This window comes from Podarcis bocagei (genome assembly GCF_964188305.1).
Source record: "Podarcis bocagei genome assembly, chromosome: 13".
Classification (NCBI taxonomy): domain Eukaryota; kingdom Metazoa; phylum Chordata; class Lepidosauria; order Squamata; family Lacertidae; genus Podarcis; species Podarcis bocagei.
The window spans coordinates 16,282,186-16,302,755 of NC_138138.1; the positions used below are offsets into that span (position 1 = coordinate 16,282,186).

Genomic DNA, 20,570 nt, shown 5'->3' on the forward strand with positions numbered 1-20,570 from the left:
TTTTGAATGGAAGCCTGTCTCCGTGTTCTCATTGCTTCCCATGTTGGCCAGGTGGGCGCGATTTTTAGAGGGATGCTCTCCAGGTGGAGAAGAGGTGAGGGGGTGCGGGAAGCAAGACCAGCGGCAGAGAACATGTTTAGTCTCTCTCAAAGGTCCTGGGTTTAATGGATGGTATCTCCAGCGAAACATAAGACAGCAAATCAATTTTCCCAGGCCACTTTTGAGTTGTGATGGCTTTTGTCCTCGTAATGTTAGAACAAAGCTGGGGAGGGGAGATTATTGGGTTGTTTTTGTTTTTATTGTGCATTTTGTGTTTTTATATTGTGATTTTATGTTGTAACCACCCTGAGACCTGCAGATGTAGTGCGGTATAGGTCAAAGGTAAAGGACCCCTGGATGGTGAAGTCCAGTCAAAGGCGACTATGGGGTTGCGGCGCTCATCTCACTTTCAGGCCAATGGAGCCGGTGTTTGTCCACAGACAGCTTTCCGGGTCATGTAGCCAGCATGAATAAACTGCTTCTGGCGCAACGGGACACCGTGACAGAAACCAGAGCGCACGGAAACACCGTTTACCTTCCCGCCGAAGTGGTACCTATTTATCTACTTGCACTTTGACGTGCTTTCAAACTGCTAGGTTGGCAGGAGCTGGAACAGAGCAACAGGAGATCACCCCGTCGTGGGGATTCGAACCACTGACCTTCTGATAGGCAAGCCCAAGAGGCTCAGTGGTTTAGACCACAGCGCCCACCCGCATTGTAAGGGCGTTATACAAATATACTTAACAACAACAACTTGGGAACATCTTGTGGAATTGATTGGCAGTGGGTTCGGGTCAGACAAAAGAGACTTTGCAGTTTTGAATTAACGGATGGAGTTCGTCACCACGAAATGTGGCAGTTGTTGCTCAGTTAGATCACTCTGAAAGGGGATTAGACACACTTCTAGAGGTTAATATCTGTGTTTTTAGGTGTTGTACCTGAAACATAACCTCCCCTGTTCAGAGGCACAGAGACACAGGAAGTTGCCTTACACAGAGTCCGACCCTTAGGTCTCAAGCTCAGTGTTGTCCACATAGATCGGTGGCACATCTCCAGACTGGAGCGCCTCTCAGCCCTACCTAGAGATGTCAGGTATTGATGTAGATGCTCTGCCACTGAGGTGTGGCAGCATACCTCTCAGTACTGTAAGCTGTGGGGAGGTTTGTTGCCTTCCTGCCCAGTCTGCGGGTGTCGCAAAGGCACATAGCTGCCATTGCTGGAAACAGGACGGAGCCTTGGTGATAGAGCAAGGTGCTTTGTGGAAATCTGGAGTTGCTGTTATGGACTGCCTGGATGCAGAGGATTGGTGGCAGGCAGCAGCTGGGGAATCCCCAAGGGAAAGAAGGCTCAGAGCCATTGGACTGGTGGTGGGATGATGACGAGTGGTCAGAGGGAGAAGACTGGGAAACGGAGGTGTTGGAAGCTGAAGAGGCAGCAAGGGTTTAATGAGCAGGAAGAGGCTGGGGCAGAGAGCAGTCCAGAATCAGAGGAAGGAGAGGAAGGAGGCCAGGAGACAGAGATGGGGCAGGCTGCTGAAGAAGCCAAGGGAGTCTCCCCCTTTTGCTGTGACTTGTTTCCCTCATATGTGGACCAGCCTTCCTTGTGATCTACTAGAATTTTCACTTGCTGACACATCATCCCTATGTGCTGGAATAGCAGTCGCTTACTCCACCAATGGGGACGCGGGTGGTGCTGCGGGTTAAACCACAGAGCCTAGGACTTGCCGATCAGAAGGTTGGCGGTTCGAATCCCTGCGACGGGGTGAGCTCCCATTGCTCGGTCCCAGCTCCTGCCAACCTAGCAGTTCAAAAGCACGTCAAAGTGCAAGTAGATAACGTCAAAGTACCGCTCTGGCGGGAAGGTAAACGGCGTTTCCGTGTGCTGCTCTGGTTCGCCAGAAGCGGCTTAGTCATGCTGGCCACATGACCCGGAAGCTGTACGCCGGCTCCCTCGGCCAATAAAGCGAGATGAGCGCCACAACCCCAGAGTCGGTCACGACTGGACCTAATGGTCAGGGGTCCCTTTACCTTACTCCACCAATAATTTAACACTAAACAACCACAGTTTTGTAATGTCTGCACTGACGACTCTGTTTATTCCCTATTGAGTTGGCAACGTGGACAGCTCGGAGTAGAGTCCTTTAGTGGTGAAGCTATTGCTGGAGTGAACGACTGTTTTCTGAGAGTACAGGTGTGTGCACATCCCCTCTCTGATGCTAAGAGCGTAGTCTTATGATGGGCAAGGAGCAAGTTTTTGAGTATAAGCTTTTGGTCCAGCAATGAAATGTGCGTGACTATGTATGCAGATCGATTCACAATAATTCTTGTTATTGGCCAGTTTTCTGACAATGGCGAGTCTCAAATAAGTGAAGCCTTTGGGTGTTTCACCTGACCGTGTGGCCTCCTGTTTCAAGGGAGCTAGCACACAGCAGCAAGGGATTACGTCCATCTGGCTTGCCTGACAACAGAAATTCCCTAAACCTGCTTGTGCGAAATCTGCCCCAACTTGCTCGTAGCCTTTCCGTAGCCTCTCTCGTCTCGGCAAGCTGGGATTCCCCTTTGCTGGCATCACTCATCATTCGAATCCCGCCTCACTGTTTTTTTGGCTACACAAGAGATCGTGTTCCCCCAGTATTCTGAATTAACCGGCTCTACCCTGACAGTAATTTGACAAGGATCACTTTTAATTTATCACCACCTTGCTGGTTCATGTGTAAAATTAGTCTTTCACCTCCAGTGATATTTTTCTTTCCTCCCCCATTTATACACTGTGTGTATATTTGCTTTTCTGGTTGTCTCTCTCGAATGCCTGAGAGCTGACTAATAAATTTTTTCGTTATCCAACTCTCCATCAAGGCAATAGCAAAGGAGAATCATTTTTGTTTTTCTTTTGTAAAAAACAACAACTCACAAATGTCAACAGTATTATCACATTTGCTGCTGTGACTCAGCCCATTTCAGAGCTACACACCGGCCTTTCCAAACCAGGGAACAAGTTTGCCTTAGTTCTGCTCCTGGGAGCTGCAGCGCTGTGAGGTGCCCTTCCAGGTACCACTCAAGATCAAGTGGATAGCAATCCCAGAGATCGCCAGGGAATAATCAACTGCTGCTGTTTCGTGTTTGCTTCAGCGTATTTCTCATGATTCAGTAGTAGAGCATATGCCTTGATCTCAGATTCAATCCCCAGTTAAAGGAGCTTGCAAAGCAGGGCTGCAAAAGATCATTGAATCGTACAGTTGGAAGAGACCCCGAGGTTCATCTGGTGCAGGCATAGGCAAACTAGGCCCTCCAGATGTTTTGGGACTACAGTTCCCATCATCCCTGACCACTGGTCCTGTTAGCTAGGGATCATGGGAGTTGTAGTCCCAAAACATCTGGAGGGCCGAGTTTGCCTATGCCTGATCTAGTGCAACCCCCTGCAATGTAGGAATCTCAACAAAAGCATTCATGACAGATGGCCATCCAACCTCTGCTTTGAAACCTCCAAGGAAGGAGAGTCTGAGGGAGACTGATCCACTGTCAAACAGCTCTTATGCCTTTAATTGGTAGCCATTAAATAAACACACAAGACGTAACCGGCTGTACATTTGAAAAAATAATATATACTATTCATTGTATTGAATTGTAGATTTCAACAGAAGTAGCTCATAAAGTTCAACGAAAAAGGTAGAAGACCCAGTGGATGAGTTCATTCTCTAATCAGTTTATGCATAAGGTCCATATATGTGAAAATGTCTATTCCACCTGTCTGTTCATAGAGTCCAACAATCCACATGAAAGGTTGTTGCAGTTCCACGCAATCCTTTCCCAGACTCTAAGGAGTGCTTGTAATCAGTAGGAGTGGTTGAACGTGGAGATACATCGGATCTGTTAGATCTGTTAAATTTGCAGTGAATTAGCCAGTTTTAAGAAAAAGAAGTTGAGCAGAGATCGCAATGATTATTGTACAGGCAAAGTTTATTTATGGCTGAATTCCTCAGGACTAGTTCACAGGCAGTCTAACAGATCTGATGTATCTCTGCGTTCGACCACTCCTACTGTAAACACTGTCAAGATTTGATATGGGCTCCAGTTACCAACTCAGCTGCTGTATTTTCTGTCAATCACCCTTTTCGAATGGTCTTCCTCAGCGACCCCTTGTAGAACGTGTCATTTTCTTTTGGTTACCTCCAACCAGGAAAGAACCTTTGTTTTGACTTTATGACGAGCTGCCCCCTTTTTCCTTTCTTTCCAGGCTGCAAGCACGTCAAAGGCATCCTGTTGTTTGGTCCCCCTGGCTGCGGCAAGACCCTTATGGCTAGGCAGATTGGCAAGATGCTGAACGCCAGGGAGCCCAAAATAGTGAACGGGCCAGAAATCCTCAACAAATACGTCGGGGAGTCAGAGGCCAACATTCGCAAGCTCTTTGCAGATGCAGAAGAAGAACAGAGGAGGGTAAGTTGCCTTTTAAAAAAATAAAAAAATGGAAGAATAAGATGCAGGTGGATGGAGATTCCTGCTGGAATCAGACACGATGGATCATTGTTTGTTTCTCTCTTTCCTGTTTCAAAACGTTTGGGGGTGACATCACTGCATTGCCAGTTTTCTTGCCCCCACAAGCAGCGGGCGATGAAGTTGAGGAGGAATTGGGGAAACTCACCAGTGCGAATATGACTTGCATTATAATAAGAATAGATGTCATGGGAGGAAAAGGAACGACAGAGCTTCAAGGCTGCTGCTGCCAGCTGTCTCCCTAGCGTCGAGCGCCAGCTGCATGGTTCATGGGATGACAGCATGGAAAAGACACTTGGGATGGTGATAACCCGAGAGGCCCAGCCCTTAAGCTTCTGCAGTAGATTTCTGTATAGCTTCAAAGCATTGAAAGGGGGCCTGGGGCTGTTCGAGGGCTTTGCTCTTTGCAAATTCTGGTACCTGAGCCATGGCTCCTAGGCAAACATGCAAAACAGCTTTCACAAACCTACAGTGGGGGCAGGCGTGCTCCCGAAGGGGCGGGGCACGGAGGGTGCCCTCCCAGGCAAGGGATATCCACTCAGGTGCATGGAACAGTGAGTGTGCCCTGCAGCACCCAGGGGCGGAGCTAGCCACTCATGGTGGACATTCGGCGCACTGCCCGCCCGCGACTCCCAAGCCTCCCCCAAGCTGTCAAAACGAAGGGGGAAGGGAGGGGAATACTGCCGGCAAAGTGACACAGCTCCCTCCTTCCCCCGGCGGCTCGGGGAAGGCTTGGGAGTCCCGGCAGGCGGTGCACCAAATGTCACCCCCCCCCAGCGAAGGGGGTCTGAAAGACCCAAAAGAGACTCCATTTCCTCAGGGTCTTGCGAAAGAATAATGTTCAACAACAACTGAAGAACTCCTTCTACCAGGCCACAATAGAAAGTGCCCTTTCGTATTGTATCACAGTGTGGTATGCTGGCCTGACAGCCACAGACAGAAAGTCTCTACAGAGGGTGGTGAATACAGCACATGATACCACGGGCTGTCCCTTGGATCCGCTAGATGATATCGCAAGGGATCGTTGCCTTAGGAGAGCGAGAAGAATTCTCAGGGATGACTCACACCCCGGCCACCACTTCTTCAATCTTCTACCCTTGGGCAGGAGATATAGAAGTATAATAAGCCGTACCAACAGGCTAAAAAATAGCTTCTGTCTGTGGGCTGTTAGGCTGTTGAACGAAAAATAGCGTAGCAAAATTGACTTGCAAGGTGGTGTGTTGTTTGATAAGAGATTGAGTGGTTTTTTTTTGGGGGGGGGAGGTTTGTTTAATTTCTTTGTACAATGGCAATAAAGGTACAGTGGTACCTCTGGTTAAGTACTTAATTCGTTCCGGAGGTCCGTACTTAACCTGAAACTGTTTTTAACCTGAAGAACCACTTTAGCTAATGGGGCCTCCCGCTGCTGCCGCAAGATTTCTGTTCTCATCCTGAAGCAAAGTTCTTAACCCGAGGTACTATTTCTGGGTTAGCAGAGTCTGTAACCTGAAGCGTATGTAACCCGAGGTACTACTGTATTATTATTATTATTATTATTATTAGAAAGGAAAAAGGAGGAGCAGCCCTTTTGGGGTCCATGATCTCTGGCACGCTTCTGTTTTTCTTCCTCACTAGCTTGGTGCAAACAGCGGCGTCCACATCATCATCTTTGATGAAATCGATGCCATATGCAAGCAGCGCGGGAGCATGGCGGGCAGTACCGGCGTCCACGACACGGTTGTGAACCAGCTGCTATCAAAAATCGATGGGGTGGAGCAGCTAAACAACATCTTGGTCATTGGTAATGAAAGCTATTTGTTCTGTTTTGGGGTGGGGGACTCTGCTGTAGTTTCATGTCGGGCGTAGACTCTGCAGGGCTTGTGTTGGGCACCATTTGTTGTTCGAATGTCTTAATCTTCAGATTTTAGGATACCTGAAATACACAAAAAAGGTGGCCTCAGGCAAGCAGTTAAATTGGATTATGGCCAAGCTTTGCTTTGGGTGGGTAGAGATTGGCTGATATTTACATTCAGTTTTAAGAATGATTTCATTCCTAAATGGATTATTCCATTCCCTAGGTTTTTACTGTTCTTGCGGTAGACGAGGAAAATGCTGGCCAGTTTTTAAAACTTTTGAATTATATAAATAACAGAAAAATCAATGTAAAGCCATATATGGTTTTATTGTACATTATAATTGTGAATGTTTTATTCTTCTGGTGCAGCTGGTTTGTTGTGTGTTTTAATTATGGATAGATTTGATAGTTGATTTGATAGTTTTAAAGTCCTTAGAAGCCAGTGATAAAGCCAGTCCAAAAGACACAATGAGATTAAAACGGCTTTCAGCTAAAACCTCGATCTACCTTCTGTAATAAATGTTTTCGGGAGCCATCAAAAAACATCAAGAAGTTTGCTGGTGGCTTCTCTGGAAGGGGAGATCCACAAAACAGGATGCTGTCTCTGAAAAGGCCTGCTCCTTTCAAAATACAGTCATACTTTGGTTCGCGAACGCCTTGCGAGTCAAACGTTTTGGCTCCCAAATGCCGCAAACCCCGGAAGTGAGTGTGTTCCGGTTTCCAAATGTTCTTTGGAACACAAACATCTGTTGTGGGTTCCGATTGGCTGCAGGAGCTTACTACTACTAATCGGACACCGCGTCTTGGTTTCCAAACGTTTTGGAAGTTGAACGGACTTCCAGAATGGATTCCGTTCGACTCCTGAGGTAAACTGTTCAGTATCAAAATGTGCTGCGTTTAAATGCCCGAGTTGTGATTCTTTTCACCTTTCTGATTATTGGGATTTTTCAGAACTATTACTGAAACATGAGCCCACCCTCATCCGAAAAATGTTCCGGATAACAATGTAGTCTGTACCTGACACTAAGCTCATGGTATTAAACAAGGTAGCTGCAACCCCATGGCTCATAATATTAGAGTTCCTCAGTGCTGAATATCTTCTCCTGGTTCGTGTTTGCTCTTGAAAGCATCTTTCCGCATAATATTCTCAGACTGTCTTAGCTCACTCTGGCGCAACTTTCCTTCATTTCTGCTTTGCTGAACTGTAGGGAAGGACTTGTACAAATACTAGATGGTTCAGTTTGAAGATTACTTGATTAACGCCTGTTTTGTGAGAAAAGAATGCTTATTCTTATTTTTATAGCACCAATTTCACATTATTATAACGTTAGTATTTATTATTATTATTATCTTTATAGCACCATAATTGTACCTGGCACCTTGGTTTGTATTTCTGTTTTATGAGACGCCTCGTAAAATAAAATCTCTTGGCATCGTATAGGATAAAAATTAAAACGCTGAAATAAAAACTCTTTTGCAAGAAACAGGAGAGCAACATAAACAAGACAGGGCTGTGCTCTGATTGTAAATTCAGCAGAGCAGGAAGCAAACCAAGTAGAGGGTGGGGAAGAGGGAAGGATAAATTTGAATACTACTTAAACTTCCCAGTAAGATGGTGTTTGACGCATCATTATTGCTTAATATTTATACCTTGTTCCTTCCTGTGGGCTAAAAATAGGTTGCAGCAGTACTTCCAAACACACAAGGACCTCACTGTCTAATAGCAAGGGAAGCACAAGAGCTTAGAAATAAATGAAGAAAATATAGACAGGCTTGCCCCTGAGTCTGCGTTTAACAAAGGGATGTAACTGCTGAGTCTACCTGTATATTGCATATTTCCCCAATGCATATCTGTCCTGCTCACAATTTACATTTTTAAGTGTATACGGCCCACGGCCACTTTTTCCAAGGTACTTTCTCGCATTTTTTTTCCGTGGCCGCAGCAGCAAATAATGCAGCTTGACAAAATATACGGTCTTACTCGTTAAAAGTGCATATGCTGTATATCAGGCTTCCTCAAACTCAGCCCTCCAGATGTTTTCGGCCTACAACTCCCATGATCCCTAGCTAGCAGGACCAGTGGTCAGGGATGATGGAACTGTAGTCTCAAAACATCTGGAGGGCTGAGGTTGAAGAAGCCTGCCATATATAATGTATTGATCTCCCCATGCATTGAGATACATGGTGGGAAAGACACTTTGCTCTGGGAGAGTCATAGAATGGACAAAACGATAAATAATGGGCAAAGTCTTAGATGCACTGAAAACTGAAGCAGCTACAGTTTCCCTTGCCTTGTCTGTTCAAAGAAGTAAAGAGAAGCCTTTACTTCTTAACCCTAAAAGGCTATCCAAGGAGTGATCTGCATGTTACTGTGTGCGTGTGTGGTTATTTGTGTAAGCAGTCAGGCCTCAGCTGGCAGCTGGCAGTACTCTGCTACTTAAACACTTCCAGAGCATCTTATGCAATCTTAGGTACAGTCAAACCTCGGGTTTTGGACCTCTCAGCTGTCAAATGTTTTGGAAACCCGAAGTGAATGCTTCCGTTTTCGAACGTGCCTTGGAAGTCAAACGGGCTTCTGAGACACGCTTCTCAATTTCCCCCATTGAACTTGCTGACGTCCCTTTGATCCTCGGCTTTCGAATGTTTCGGAATTCAAACGGACTTCCAGAACGGATTATGTTAGAAAGCCGAGGTTCCACTGTACAGTCGTACCTTGGAAGACGAACGGAATCCGTTCCGGAAATCCGTTTGAATTCCGAAACGTTCGGAAACCAGAGCGCTGCTTCCGATTGGCTGCAGGAAGCTCCTGCCGCCCATTGGAAGTCACGGAAACCCTGTTGGACATTTGCCTTCCAAAAGAACGTTCGTAAACCAGAACACTCACTTCCAGTTTTTGATCATTCGGGAGCCGGAACGTTTGACTCCCAAGGCATTCGGGAGCTGAGGTATGACTGTATTGCTGGATGGACTGAAATTTAGCCCTGTGAGCTTGCTGGCTCACACACATTCTGATCAATAGATGTTGTTGTTGTTTAGTTGTGTCCAACTCTTCGTGACCCCATGGACCAGAGCACGCCAGGCACTCCTGTCTTCCACTGCCTCCCGCAGTTTGATCAGACTCATGTTGGTAGCTTCGAGAACACTGCCCAACCACCTCGTCCTCTGTTGTCCCCTTCTCCTTGTGCCCTCCATCTTTCCCAACATCAGGGTCTTTTCCAGGGAGTCTTCTCTTCTCATGAGGTGGCCAAAGTATTGGAGCCTCAGCTTCAGGATCTGTCCTTCCAGCGAGCACTCAGGGCTGATTTCCTTCAGAATGGAGAGGTTTGCAGTCCATGGGACTCTCAAGAGTCTCCTCCAGCACCATAATTCAAAAGCATCCATTCTTTGGCGATCAGCCTTCTTTATGGTCAATATCAAAAGATAGACACCCCCAAACACACACACAATGTGTGAGCAAAGCAACCTCAGCTGTAATGTTTGAAATGGCTCTTGCCTCATCCTCTCGAAGGGGTGAGTTCTAAATGGGGATAAGGAACCATTGCACATCGCCATTTGTCCTTGGGGAAATGAGAACTCTGCAAAGAGGAACCTAGGGGTAACAGTGGTCCCTGGGCTCAAGCTATTGAAGGTGCTCTTGATGCTTTTGCTAATGGCTTCTGTCTGATACATAGGAATGACCAACAGGCCGGACCTGATAGATGAGGCTCTCCTGCGACCTGGAAGACTGGAGGTGAAAATGGAGATTGGTAAGTAAGTCGAGGGAATGCTCATGGCCACAGGCTGACTTCTGTGATTTTAAATCCTGGCTTGTTCTTGTTAACCATAGCTTAAACAAGCCACAGTTTCTCCAAGTCTGGGTGTCATGGATTTAACTGGGGTTAGTTCATTTATTTATGTCATCTCTATACTGCCTGATGTTCAGTGGGAGGTTTACAATATTAAAAATGCATAATCTAAAACGAACATATAGAACAGAATTAAACATCACGACAGAGGAAACAGCAGTTCAAAAAATATTTAAAAACTAAAAAACAACAACACATTTCCACCCCAAATGGTGAATAAAAATATGTTCATCTGATGCTGATAAGCAGAGGTCCCACCACTGAAAAGGCCCTCTCTTTAGTAGCTGTCTTCCTTAATTCATTTATTGGGTCACCTTCAGAAGGGCCTCAGAAGGTCACCTTACAGTCTAGGCAGTAAAAAAGTAGTGGTTCTCAAATTACAAGGAGAGTGAGCACACAAGCTGGAGAATTGCCAAGGCTCACGCGCATATGTCTGAAATCCACCAATTTGACATCCCATCAGTGCCCTCTGAATGACCCCTTTCATTCTAGATGAAGCTAGAGTGCTACGTGACTTCCTTTCTTCACTCCCGAGAAGCCCACCAGAGCCCTGGGTTTTGGAGAAGGATGGCTTATTGCATTGCAGCACCTAGGATTGCGGCCGTGGAACAGAGAGTTGTTTTCCAATGCAAATAATTCACAGTGTTGATGATTTCATTTAGGTTTGCCGGATGAAAAGGGCCGGATGCAGATCCTTAACATCCACACCTCAAGGATGCGGACCCACGAGCTGTTGGCCCCAGATGTTGACATTTCGGAGCTGGCTGTGGAAACCAAGAACTTCAGTGGTGCTGAGCTTGAGGGTCTGGTCCGTGCAGCACAATCCACTGCTATGAACAGACACATTAAGGTTTGCTTCTTCCCTTCAGATGGCATTGGCTATAAATCCAAGATGGATCTTCTGTTGCCTCCCTCTTCTTCCTCCTCCTCCTCCTCCTCCATCATTCAATAATGCTTCTGAACATCTCCCCTGCCTCGGTTAAAGAAAGAGGTGGACCTTCTCAGATCTCAACCCAGAGCTTCCCTTTCTACTCCCAGCCTCCCACCCTGGGAGATCTTCCCTTCCCAGCCTCTCACACAGGCAGCCGTCACCTTCAACTGTACTTTAACCCAAAGTAGGGGACAACAAGTAGAGACGCAGGTGGCGCTGTGGTCTAAACCACTGATCCTTTTGGGCTTGCCAATCAGAAGTTCGGTGGTTCAAATCCCCGCGACGGGGTGAGCTCCCGTTGCTTTGTCCCAGCTCCTGCCATACTAGCAGTTCGAAAGCATGCCAGTGCAAGTAGATAAATAGGTACCACTCTGGTGGGAAGGTAAACGGCGTTTCCGTGTGCTGCTCTGGTTTTTGTGTTCCGTTGCGCCACAAGTTGCTCAGTCATGCTGGCCACATGACCCAGAAAAACTGTCTGCGGACAAACACTGGCTCCCTCTGCCTGTAAAGTGAGATGAGCACCACAACCCAGAGTATTTCGTAACTGGACTTAACTATCAGGGGTCCTTTACCTTTTTAGGGGACAACAAAAGCAAAACAAAGCAAAAAAAAAGGAAAATTAACAGAAAGATTAAAGTAAAAAAGGAACGAGAAAGTAATAAAGGGGAAGGATTCGGAGGTGGGGAGTTGGTTTGCACCTCTCCAGTCACTGAATTCAGTCATACCTTGGTTGACGAACGGTTTAGTTGTCAAACATTCCGGTTTTCGAACGATTTTTGGAAGCTGAACGTCGGGCACGCCTTGGTTTTCGAACAGTTCCAGGGAGTCGAACAGACTCCCGGAACGCATTCTGCTCACCAACCAAAGTATGACTGTACTGGGAACCCTTCCCCATCCCACTGTTGGTGTCTAAACTTTCTTAAGACATTGCCACACACTTTTTCTCTGCAGCTCTAAGGAGGGACAAAGATTACGTGAGACACAACTTAAGCTTTCAACAGAAGACTCATTGCTTCTTGCATGTACTGAACCTATAGATCTGCACAGAGGCCTCTTTCTGTACACAGTTGTGCAGAAAAGTTAAGCATATGTGTCGTGTGCCCGTGTTGCTGTTCAGCTCCCGGAGCTGAGATTTCAAGATGGGATGTAGTTGGTGTTTCTCTTCCCCCGTCCCTTTTTTTTTTTAAGTTGTAAAGGTCACTGTGCCTTTAATAGGAAATGAGTGATGCAGGCTGCGAAATGTCAGAGTGAGAAGGTTAGAGATTAGCTGGAACATGCAAAATAAGGGTTTGCTATTGAAGAGTGTTGAAATGCTTATATTATTTTTTTTGTTAGCTTGCCACAGGTGTAGGGCCAGGAATGCACCCTGGAACAGGCAGGCGTTGGTGTAAAAGTTTTAGTGTTGTGCAGTGATTTCAGGAGGGGGAAGAGTGCTGTGGCCAGTTACTGGCTTGAAAAGGCACCCTAAAGATTTGGTGGCGATGGGGTCCAGACCCTTGGCTCCACTAACATCCCAACCCCCCCCCCCAAAAAAAGCCCTTCGGGTTTGCATTACCAAGCTAGTTACCCTCTGCAGGTTTGCTGACCTGCTCACATCCTCAACAGGAACCACGTGAAGACTGTACACCAGCGCTTCTCAACCTGTGGGTCCCCAGATGTTGTTGGACTACAACTCCCATCATCCCTGAGCTCTGGCCTTGCTAGCTAGGGGTGATGGGAGTTGTAGTTCAACAACATCTGGGGACCCACAGGTCAAGAAAGGCTGCTGTACACAAATGCCCCTGTTGTGTAAGAGCAACACAGAAAAGAAGGCCAGGAATGGGGAACATGTGCACCTTCAGATGCTGTTGGGCACAACCCTCTTCCGCCCCAGCCAGCATAGCAAAGGACCAGGGGATTATGGGAGTTACCGTCCAGCAACACCTGGAAGACCATAGAGCTCAGGCCGATGATTCAAAGCAGCCATCTTGACAGGTTCTCATCATTAGAGGGCCTCGGTCCAGTATACCTGAAGGAGCGTCTCCACCCCCATCGTTCAGCCCGGACACTGAGATCCAGCACAGAGGGCCTTCTGGCGGTTCCCTCATTGCGAGAAGTAAGGTTACAGGGAACCAGGCAGAGGGCCTTCTCGGTAGTGGCGCCTGCCCTGTGGAACGCCCTTCCAGCAGATGTCAAGGCAATAAACAACTATTTTACTTTTAAAAGGCATCTGAAGGCAGCCCTCTTTAGGGAAGTTTTTAATGTTTGAATCTGTACTGTTTTTAATATTCAGTTGGAAGCCGCCCAGAGTGGCTGGGGAAACCCAGCCAGATGGGCGGGGTATAAATAATAAATAATTATTATTATTATTATTATTATTATTATTATTATTATTATTATTATCAGCAAAATATGATCAGCTAGGATGAAAAGAGAGATGGGAAGGGGAAAGACCCGTGCCATTCTTCTCCCAAGCTTCTTTTTATCCTCAAAAAGGTCTAAACACATTTCCCCCTTCTGTTTCGACGGAAGCTGAGGCTCTTTAGATTTTTGCAGGGCTTCCAAAGAGTCTCGCTTCATGACCTCAGCAGCTTTCTCTGTGAACATGTGCCTCCAGCTGTCTCTCTCTCTCTCTTTTTGGAAATATTTTTTATTCGGTTTTACAAATACAAATTTGTAACAAATACCATTATAGCTCCATATAAAGAGATTCCCCTGAATCTCCGGACTTCCCCTCCATGGGTCCTAATGTCAGCATTTACACCTCCGTATCAATCCATTATCCACATATTTTATCCATCCGAGTTATCCATAGTCTTTGTTACCTTACCAGTGAGTTTAAAATCCTGCTGATGGTTCCATCTGCTTACAATGATCTCCTAAGCAAATTATAAATTTTCCCCATTCTTTTTTGAAGTTCTTGTCCTCTTGGGTCCTGAGCTTTCCAGTTAATTTTGCCATTTCAGCATAGTCCATCAACTTGGTTTGCCATTCTTCCGTGGTCGGGATTGTGTCTTCTTTCCATCTCTGGGCTAGTAACATCTGTGTGGCTGCTGTCGCATACACCAATAGTCTTTCCTGGTCCTTTGGGATCTCGGTACCTATGATTCCTAATAAAAAAACTTCTGATTCCTGCTGGCTGTCTCACTAACATACCATCTCCTCTTGTGATTAGGCCACCACCAAAGTGGAAGTTGACATGGAGAAGGCAGAGTGCCTGCAGGTGACAAGGGGAGACTTCTTAACTTCTCTGGAAAATGACATCAAGCCGGTGAGTGAACCCCTTTTAATCCCGCAGACATTTGTGTTGCTCCCCTCTGTGGAAGACCAGAGGCAGGCTAGAATGAACAGACAATGACTTCCTGATTTTGCACCATCTCCCTTTCTTCAACCTGTAGGCATTTGGGACCAATCAGGAGGATTATGCAAGCTACATCATGAATGGGATCATGAAATGGGGTGATCCTGTCACTCGGGTGCTGGATGATGGAGAGCTTCTTGTTCAGCAGGCCAAAAACAGTGACCGAACCCCGTTGGTCAGCGTCCTTTTGGAAGGTTGGTTTCGTCTCCACCCCCATCGTTCAGCCCGGACACTGAGATCCAGCGCCGAGGGCCTTCTGGCGGTTCCCTCATTGCGAGAAGTGAGGCTACAGGGAACCAGACAGAAGGCCTTCTCGGTAGTGGCGCCCGCCCTGTGGAACGCCCTCCCATCAGATGTCAAAGAGATAAATAATTACCTGACATTCAGAAGACATCTTAAAAACAGGGAAGTTTTTAATATGTAACGCTGTACTGTTTTTAACACTGATTGGGAGCCGCCCAGAGTGGCTGGGGAAACTCAGCCAGATGGGCAGGGTATAAATAATAAATTATTATTATTATTATTATTCCTTCTCCACATTGTCTTCTCAGCCAGATTAGGACTGGAGAACCTGTGGGTTAAACCACAGAGCCTAGGGCTTGCTGATCAGAAGGTCGGCGGTTCGAATCCCCGCGATGGGGTGAGCTCCCGTTGCTCGGTCCCTGCTCCTGCCCACCTAGCAGTTCAAAAGCACATCAAAGTGCAAGTAGATAAATAGGTACCACTCTGGCGGGAAGGTAAACGGCGCTTCCGTGAGCTGCTCTGGTTCGCCAGAAGCGGCTTAGTCCTGCTGGCCACATGACCCGGAAAAACTGTCTGCGGACAAACGCCAGCTCCCTCGGTCTGTAAAGCGAGATGAGCGCCACAACCCAGAGTCATCTGTGACTGAACTTAACCGTCAGGGGTCCTTTACCTTTTACCTTTTTAGGGGACAACAAAAGCAAAACAAAGCAAAAAGCACTGTTCTGTCACTGATTCCCTCATTGATAACTTGCCATGACTCAAGTCAGACATCACGTCAGGCCATGATAAGGAAGCTGATTGATGTGATTTCAGTTGACAGGATGTGGTATGTAATCAGCCAGCAAACCAAAATCGGAAACCGTGGTTTGAAAAGACTTTGCAAACCATGATTCGGACTAACTATGGTTTAGTGGGATGTATGGCTTCAAATAAAGCCATTGCTCCACTTCCACAGACTCCTACAACCTTGAATTCATGAATCTGGGTGTAGCTCTGAACCATGATTTGTCTTTTGTGCAACTGAGAGCACAAACTGTAGATTGGTTGCTTAGTGATGGTTAATGCAAACCATTCTTAGTTCTGACCACCATTGCCATGTTTCTTTGGCCAATGGGATGTGAGGCACACAGAGCAGAATCCTTGCTCTGCTGTGAGTACCCATCTTCAAGGCCGCTCAGAACTGCACATTCAGAACTGCAACACTGCTCAGTGGGCAGAACAATTTGAGTTCCAATTCAGGCTATGCAATATTCTAGATCATGGGTAGGCAAATTAAGGCCCGGGGGCCGGATCCAGCCCAATCGCCTTCTAAATCCAGCCCACAGACGGTCTGGGAATCAGCATGTTTTTACATGAATATGTGCCCTTTTATTTAAAATGCATCTCTGGGTTATTTGTGGGGCCTGTCTGGTGTTTTTACATGAGTAGCATGTATTATTTAAAATGCATCTCTGGGTTATTTGTGGGGCATAGGAATTCATTCATTCCCCCTCCAAAAATATATATATAGTCCAGCCCCCCCACAAGGTCTGAGACATAGTGGACTGGCACCCTGCTGAAAAAGTTTGCTGACCCCTGTTCTAGATCCATGACAAAACAGTAAAAAAAACAAACAAACCGTGGAAACGAATGGGCATCTTTTCCAAGTGAGATTGGATGGTTTCAGCCCGGACATGCTGAATTTGCTGTTACCTCTTACTCAATTCTGTCTGTTCTGTGATCCTTACAGGTCCCCCACACAGCGGAAAGACGGCCTTGGCTGCAAAGATTGCAGAAGAATCTAACTTCCCATTTATCAAGATCTGCTCTCCAGATAAGATGATCGGCTTTTCAGAAACTGCCAAATGCCAGGCGATGAAGAAGGTATATTTTGCGAATCCCTTCCACGCCACATTTTTTGTTTGATGTCACGGGCATTGTGTCTGTTTCCCTACTACTCCGTCGATGTCTTCTGCTACTTTCAAATTTATAAAATGATGCTACAAACTATAGAAAGTTGCGTGGCAAGGTCCCGACCCCTCCACGAGGTTGAATAAAGACACTTGACACCAGTTTTTTAGGTTAATTGGCTAAAAAAGGCCACAACTTTATTGGTTACAGATTGTGAGCGGTATTGGCTTAGGCATTGGACCTAACCAACTATATCTGACTCTTGCCTGTCTGCGCGGAGTCCGTGAAGGGTTAACCACCAGTAGGGGGAGTCCTGCTGATGCACATTAACTAGGAGCTCCCCCGGGGTCACCAATAGGGGTCATGCCTTAGGCCCTAGCCTCCCCAGGCTTTGGACAGGGCCACACCCCCAGAATCCTTTAACACAGCGGTTCTCAACCTGTGGGTCCCCAGATGTTGTCGGACTACAACTCCAATCATCCCTGACCAATGGTCATTCTGGCTAGGAATGATGGGAGTTATAGTCCAACAACATCTGGGGACCCACAGGTTGAGAAACACTGCTTTAACGGAATACCCTTCAATGTGCGGGGGAGGTAATGGCACTACCCCCCTTCCTCTCTTCTCCAGCAATATTCCAATGCCTGACCGCCAAACCTTACAAAGTTGTGACAATTTGCTACGTGGGTGGCACTGTGGGTTAAACCACAGAGCCTAGGACTTGCCGATCAGAGGGTCGGCAGTTCGAATCCCCGTGACGGGGTGAGCTCCCGCTGCTCAGTCTCTGCTCCTGCCAGTTCGAAAGCACGTCAAAGTGCAAGTAGATAAATAGGTACCACTCTGGCGGGAAGGTAAACAGTGTTTCCATGCGCTGCTCTGGTTCGCCAGAAGCAGGTTAGTCATGCTGGCCACATGACCCGGATGCTGTACGCTGGCTCCCTCAGCCAGTAAAGTGAGATCAGCACCGCAACCCCAGAGTTGGCCACAACTGGACCTAATGGTCAGGGGTCCCTTTACCTTTAGCTTTTTAGGCGAAAACCCAGTGGCGGAGCCAATTTGCCAAGTGGAAAAAGTCCTACCAGGCCCCTCAATGGCGACCAACCACAGTCCATAGCAAGGTCAAGAGATGAAATAACCTAAAGGGCGGGAGGGTGGGAAAACCGGAGCAGCTGGAAGCGCGGAAAGGGGTGAGATTCCCACTGCATCCTGCTTAAATCAAGCAGGCCACACCCCCAGAGCAATTGGCTTGGTTGCCCGGGCAGTGGCGCAGGTGGGACCCCCCCCCCCAATCGCGCAGGGCTGACCCCACCTTCCTAAGGCGGAAGTGGCTTTGTCAAGAATAGACAGTGAGCAAGATCATCTTAACCGATTGCTCAGTTGAATGGAACGAACAAAGAATGAAAAAAATCAGTAAATCAAAAGGAAGATACCTTCCATTTCCCTGGCTTAAGAAGGAAATAAATGCAGTTTGTCTGTATTTATGTGGAACCCTCACAGAAAGAGAGTTAAGATGAAGCAAACATCCCCTAATGGGATGAATACATAGGGCAAAGAAAAGATTGACTTGAGAATCCTAAATATTATTCCATCTCTAGAAAGCGCATATTCCCCAGAGACATCTGAGCCACAGTTAATTATACGGCCTTCCAAATGTCGGGAAATTGTTGCTTTTTAAATTGCTTTTCACCAGGATCTGCACTGGGGGGGGAGGTAGTTTGAAAGAACTGAATACGGACAAGCAGAGAGGCGGCTTGGTTTTTCCGAAAAACGGGGGCATTTCCTTTCAAGAATTCCAAACATCTAACAACCTCTCCAGAGGAGGAGAGCAAAATTGCTGGCAATATATAATGTGCATGATATTTCTTCATTAATCTCCCGTGTTTTTAGAAAAAGACTTCAAAACACCTGTTCTTCAGGCTTGACTGTGCCTGTTCAGGGACAGCAACCATTGCCAAGTTGTTGCTCCTGGAATTTGTCTCGCATTCTAAGAAATTTTTTTCCACAGCCTTAAAATACGCTGCGTTTTGTATGGACGCCAACCGTGCATTTGGCTTTTGTCTGTTCCTTCAAAGCAAATAAATAAATCAAATCATGTGTTCGCAACTAAGGATTTAATTTGGCTCCCCCCCCTTTAAAGTACAGTCATTGTAGCTAAGAGGTAAAAAAAATAACTTTTCGCTTTCCAAAAAACAGATCTTTGACGATGCTTACAAGTCTCAGCTCAGCTGCGTTGTGGTGGACGACATTGAAAGACTCCTAGGTGAGAGAGGTGGAAGATGGGATGACTGTGAGGGGTCTGGCATGAGGCATTTTTCTGAGGCAAGATCTTCCTTTCTGTAGCCTTTCCCCCAATCCTAGGGCTCTTGTTACTAGAGCACCTGAACCTGACTCAAGTAGGTGGTTGCTGAGGGCAGGCTGAAGCAAAGACCAGGGAAGAACACTGAAGGCCCTCTGTGCATAGGCAAGAGCCAGTCTCTTATTTGCTTGGGCTAATAATAAAAATAAAAATAAAATAAAAATATTTTTTTATTTATACCCCACCCTCCCCAGCCAAGACTGGGCTCAGGGCGGCTAACAACCAATAATAAAAGCAAGTTGATTAAAATACAATTAAAAAAAGATTAAAATACAACATTAAAACATTAGGATGCAGCCTCTTCACAGGAGGAGAAAGGAAAAAGAAAGAGGGGGAGGGAATCAAACTGATTCTAAGCCAAAGGCCAGGTGGAACAACTCTGTCTTACAGGCCCTGCGGAAAGAAATCAGATCCCACAGGGCCCTGGTCTCATGAGACAGAGCATTCCACCAGGCCGGAGCCAGTGTTGAAAAGGCCCTGGCTCTGGTTGAGGCTAATCTAACTTCCTTAGGGCCCGGGACCTCTAGGGTGTTGCTATTTATGGACCTTAAGGTCCTCTGTGGGGCATACCAGGAGAGGCGGTCCTGTAGGTATGAGGGTCCTAGACCTTGAAGGGCTTTAAAGGTCAAAACCAGCACCTTAAATCTGACCCTGTACTCCACCGGGAGCCAATGCAGCTGGAAAAGCACTGGGTGAACATGCTCCCATGGCAGAGACCCCGTGAGGAGCCTCGCTGCAGCATTCTGCATCCGCTGGAGTTTCTGGGACAGCTTCAAGGGCAGCCCCGCGTAGAGCGAATTACAGTAGTCAAGCCCGGAATTACAGTAGTCAAATCTGACATGGAATCCTTTATAGCAGGGCTAGAGAACCAGTGGCAGATGCGGGTGGCACTGTGGGTTAAACCACTGAGCCTAGGACTTGCTGATCAGAAGGTCGGCGGTTCGAATCCCCGTGACAGGGTGAGCTCCCGTTGCTTGGTCCCTGCTCCTGCCCACCTAGCAGTTCGAAAGCACATCAAAATGCAAGTAGATAAATAGGTACCGCTCCGGTGGGAAGGTAAATGGCGTTTCCGTGCGCTTCTCTGGTTTGCCAGAAGCGGCTTAGTCCTGCTGGCCACATGACCCGGAAGCTGTACGCCGGCTCCCTCGGCCAATAAAGCGAGATGAGCGCCGCAACCCCAGAGTCGGCCACGACTGAGCCTAATGGTCAGGGGTCCCTTTACCTTTAGCTAGAGAACCAGTAGCCCTCCATAGAGTTTTGCACTCCCATCGTCTGTGACCGGCAGCCATGCTGGTTGGCACTAATGGAGAGTGTTGTCGTTGGCATCCGTCCGTCTCGAGAAACAATGGAGTGCACCTCCAGGGGCGAAGTCAAACCGCTGTCTTAACAGCACCCATGTGACCTCCCCAGGGCGCAAGCCTGAGCAGTTTTTATGGAGATCCCAGGCTGCCCAGATGACATCGGTCTCACCAATGTGGTCCAAAGGAAAGCAGGGCAAAACTTTGGCAGCAGCTTGGCTGCAGGAGTTGCCGGAAGGCGCCATCCAACCATCTTAGGGACCCCACTCTGGATTTGTGTAGGGTTTATTCCAGTGTTTCCCAA

The 20,570-nt window shown here is 47.1% G+C and overlaps 1 protein-coding gene across 6 annotated transcripts in view; it reads left to right on the plus strand.

Annotated features, from left to right (window-relative positions):
• NSF (N-ethylmaleimide sensitive factor, vesicle fusing ATPase) overlaps positions 1–20,570 on the plus strand; it is a 104,522-nt gene that overhangs the window by 63,610 nt on the left and 20,342 nt on the right. For all 6 annotated transcript variants that reach the window (XM_081166337.1, XM_081166339.1, XM_081166338.1 and 3 more), the window contains exons 9-16: positions 4,273–4,472; positions 6,144–6,309; positions 10,035–10,109; positions 10,871–11,058; positions 14,294–14,389; positions 14,517–14,673; positions 16,452–16,585; positions 18,806–18,872. In XM_081166337.1, the coding sequence (XP_081022463.1) occupies positions 4,273–4,472; positions 6,144–6,309; positions 10,035–10,109; positions 10,871–11,058; positions 14,294–14,389; positions 14,517–14,673; positions 16,452–16,585; positions 18,806–18,872 (1,083 nt within the window). The remainder of the gene's footprint in view (positions 1–4,272; positions 4,473–6,143; positions 6,310–10,034; positions 10,110–10,870; positions 11,059–14,293; positions 14,390–14,516; positions 14,674–16,451; positions 16,586–18,805; positions 18,873–20,570) is intronic.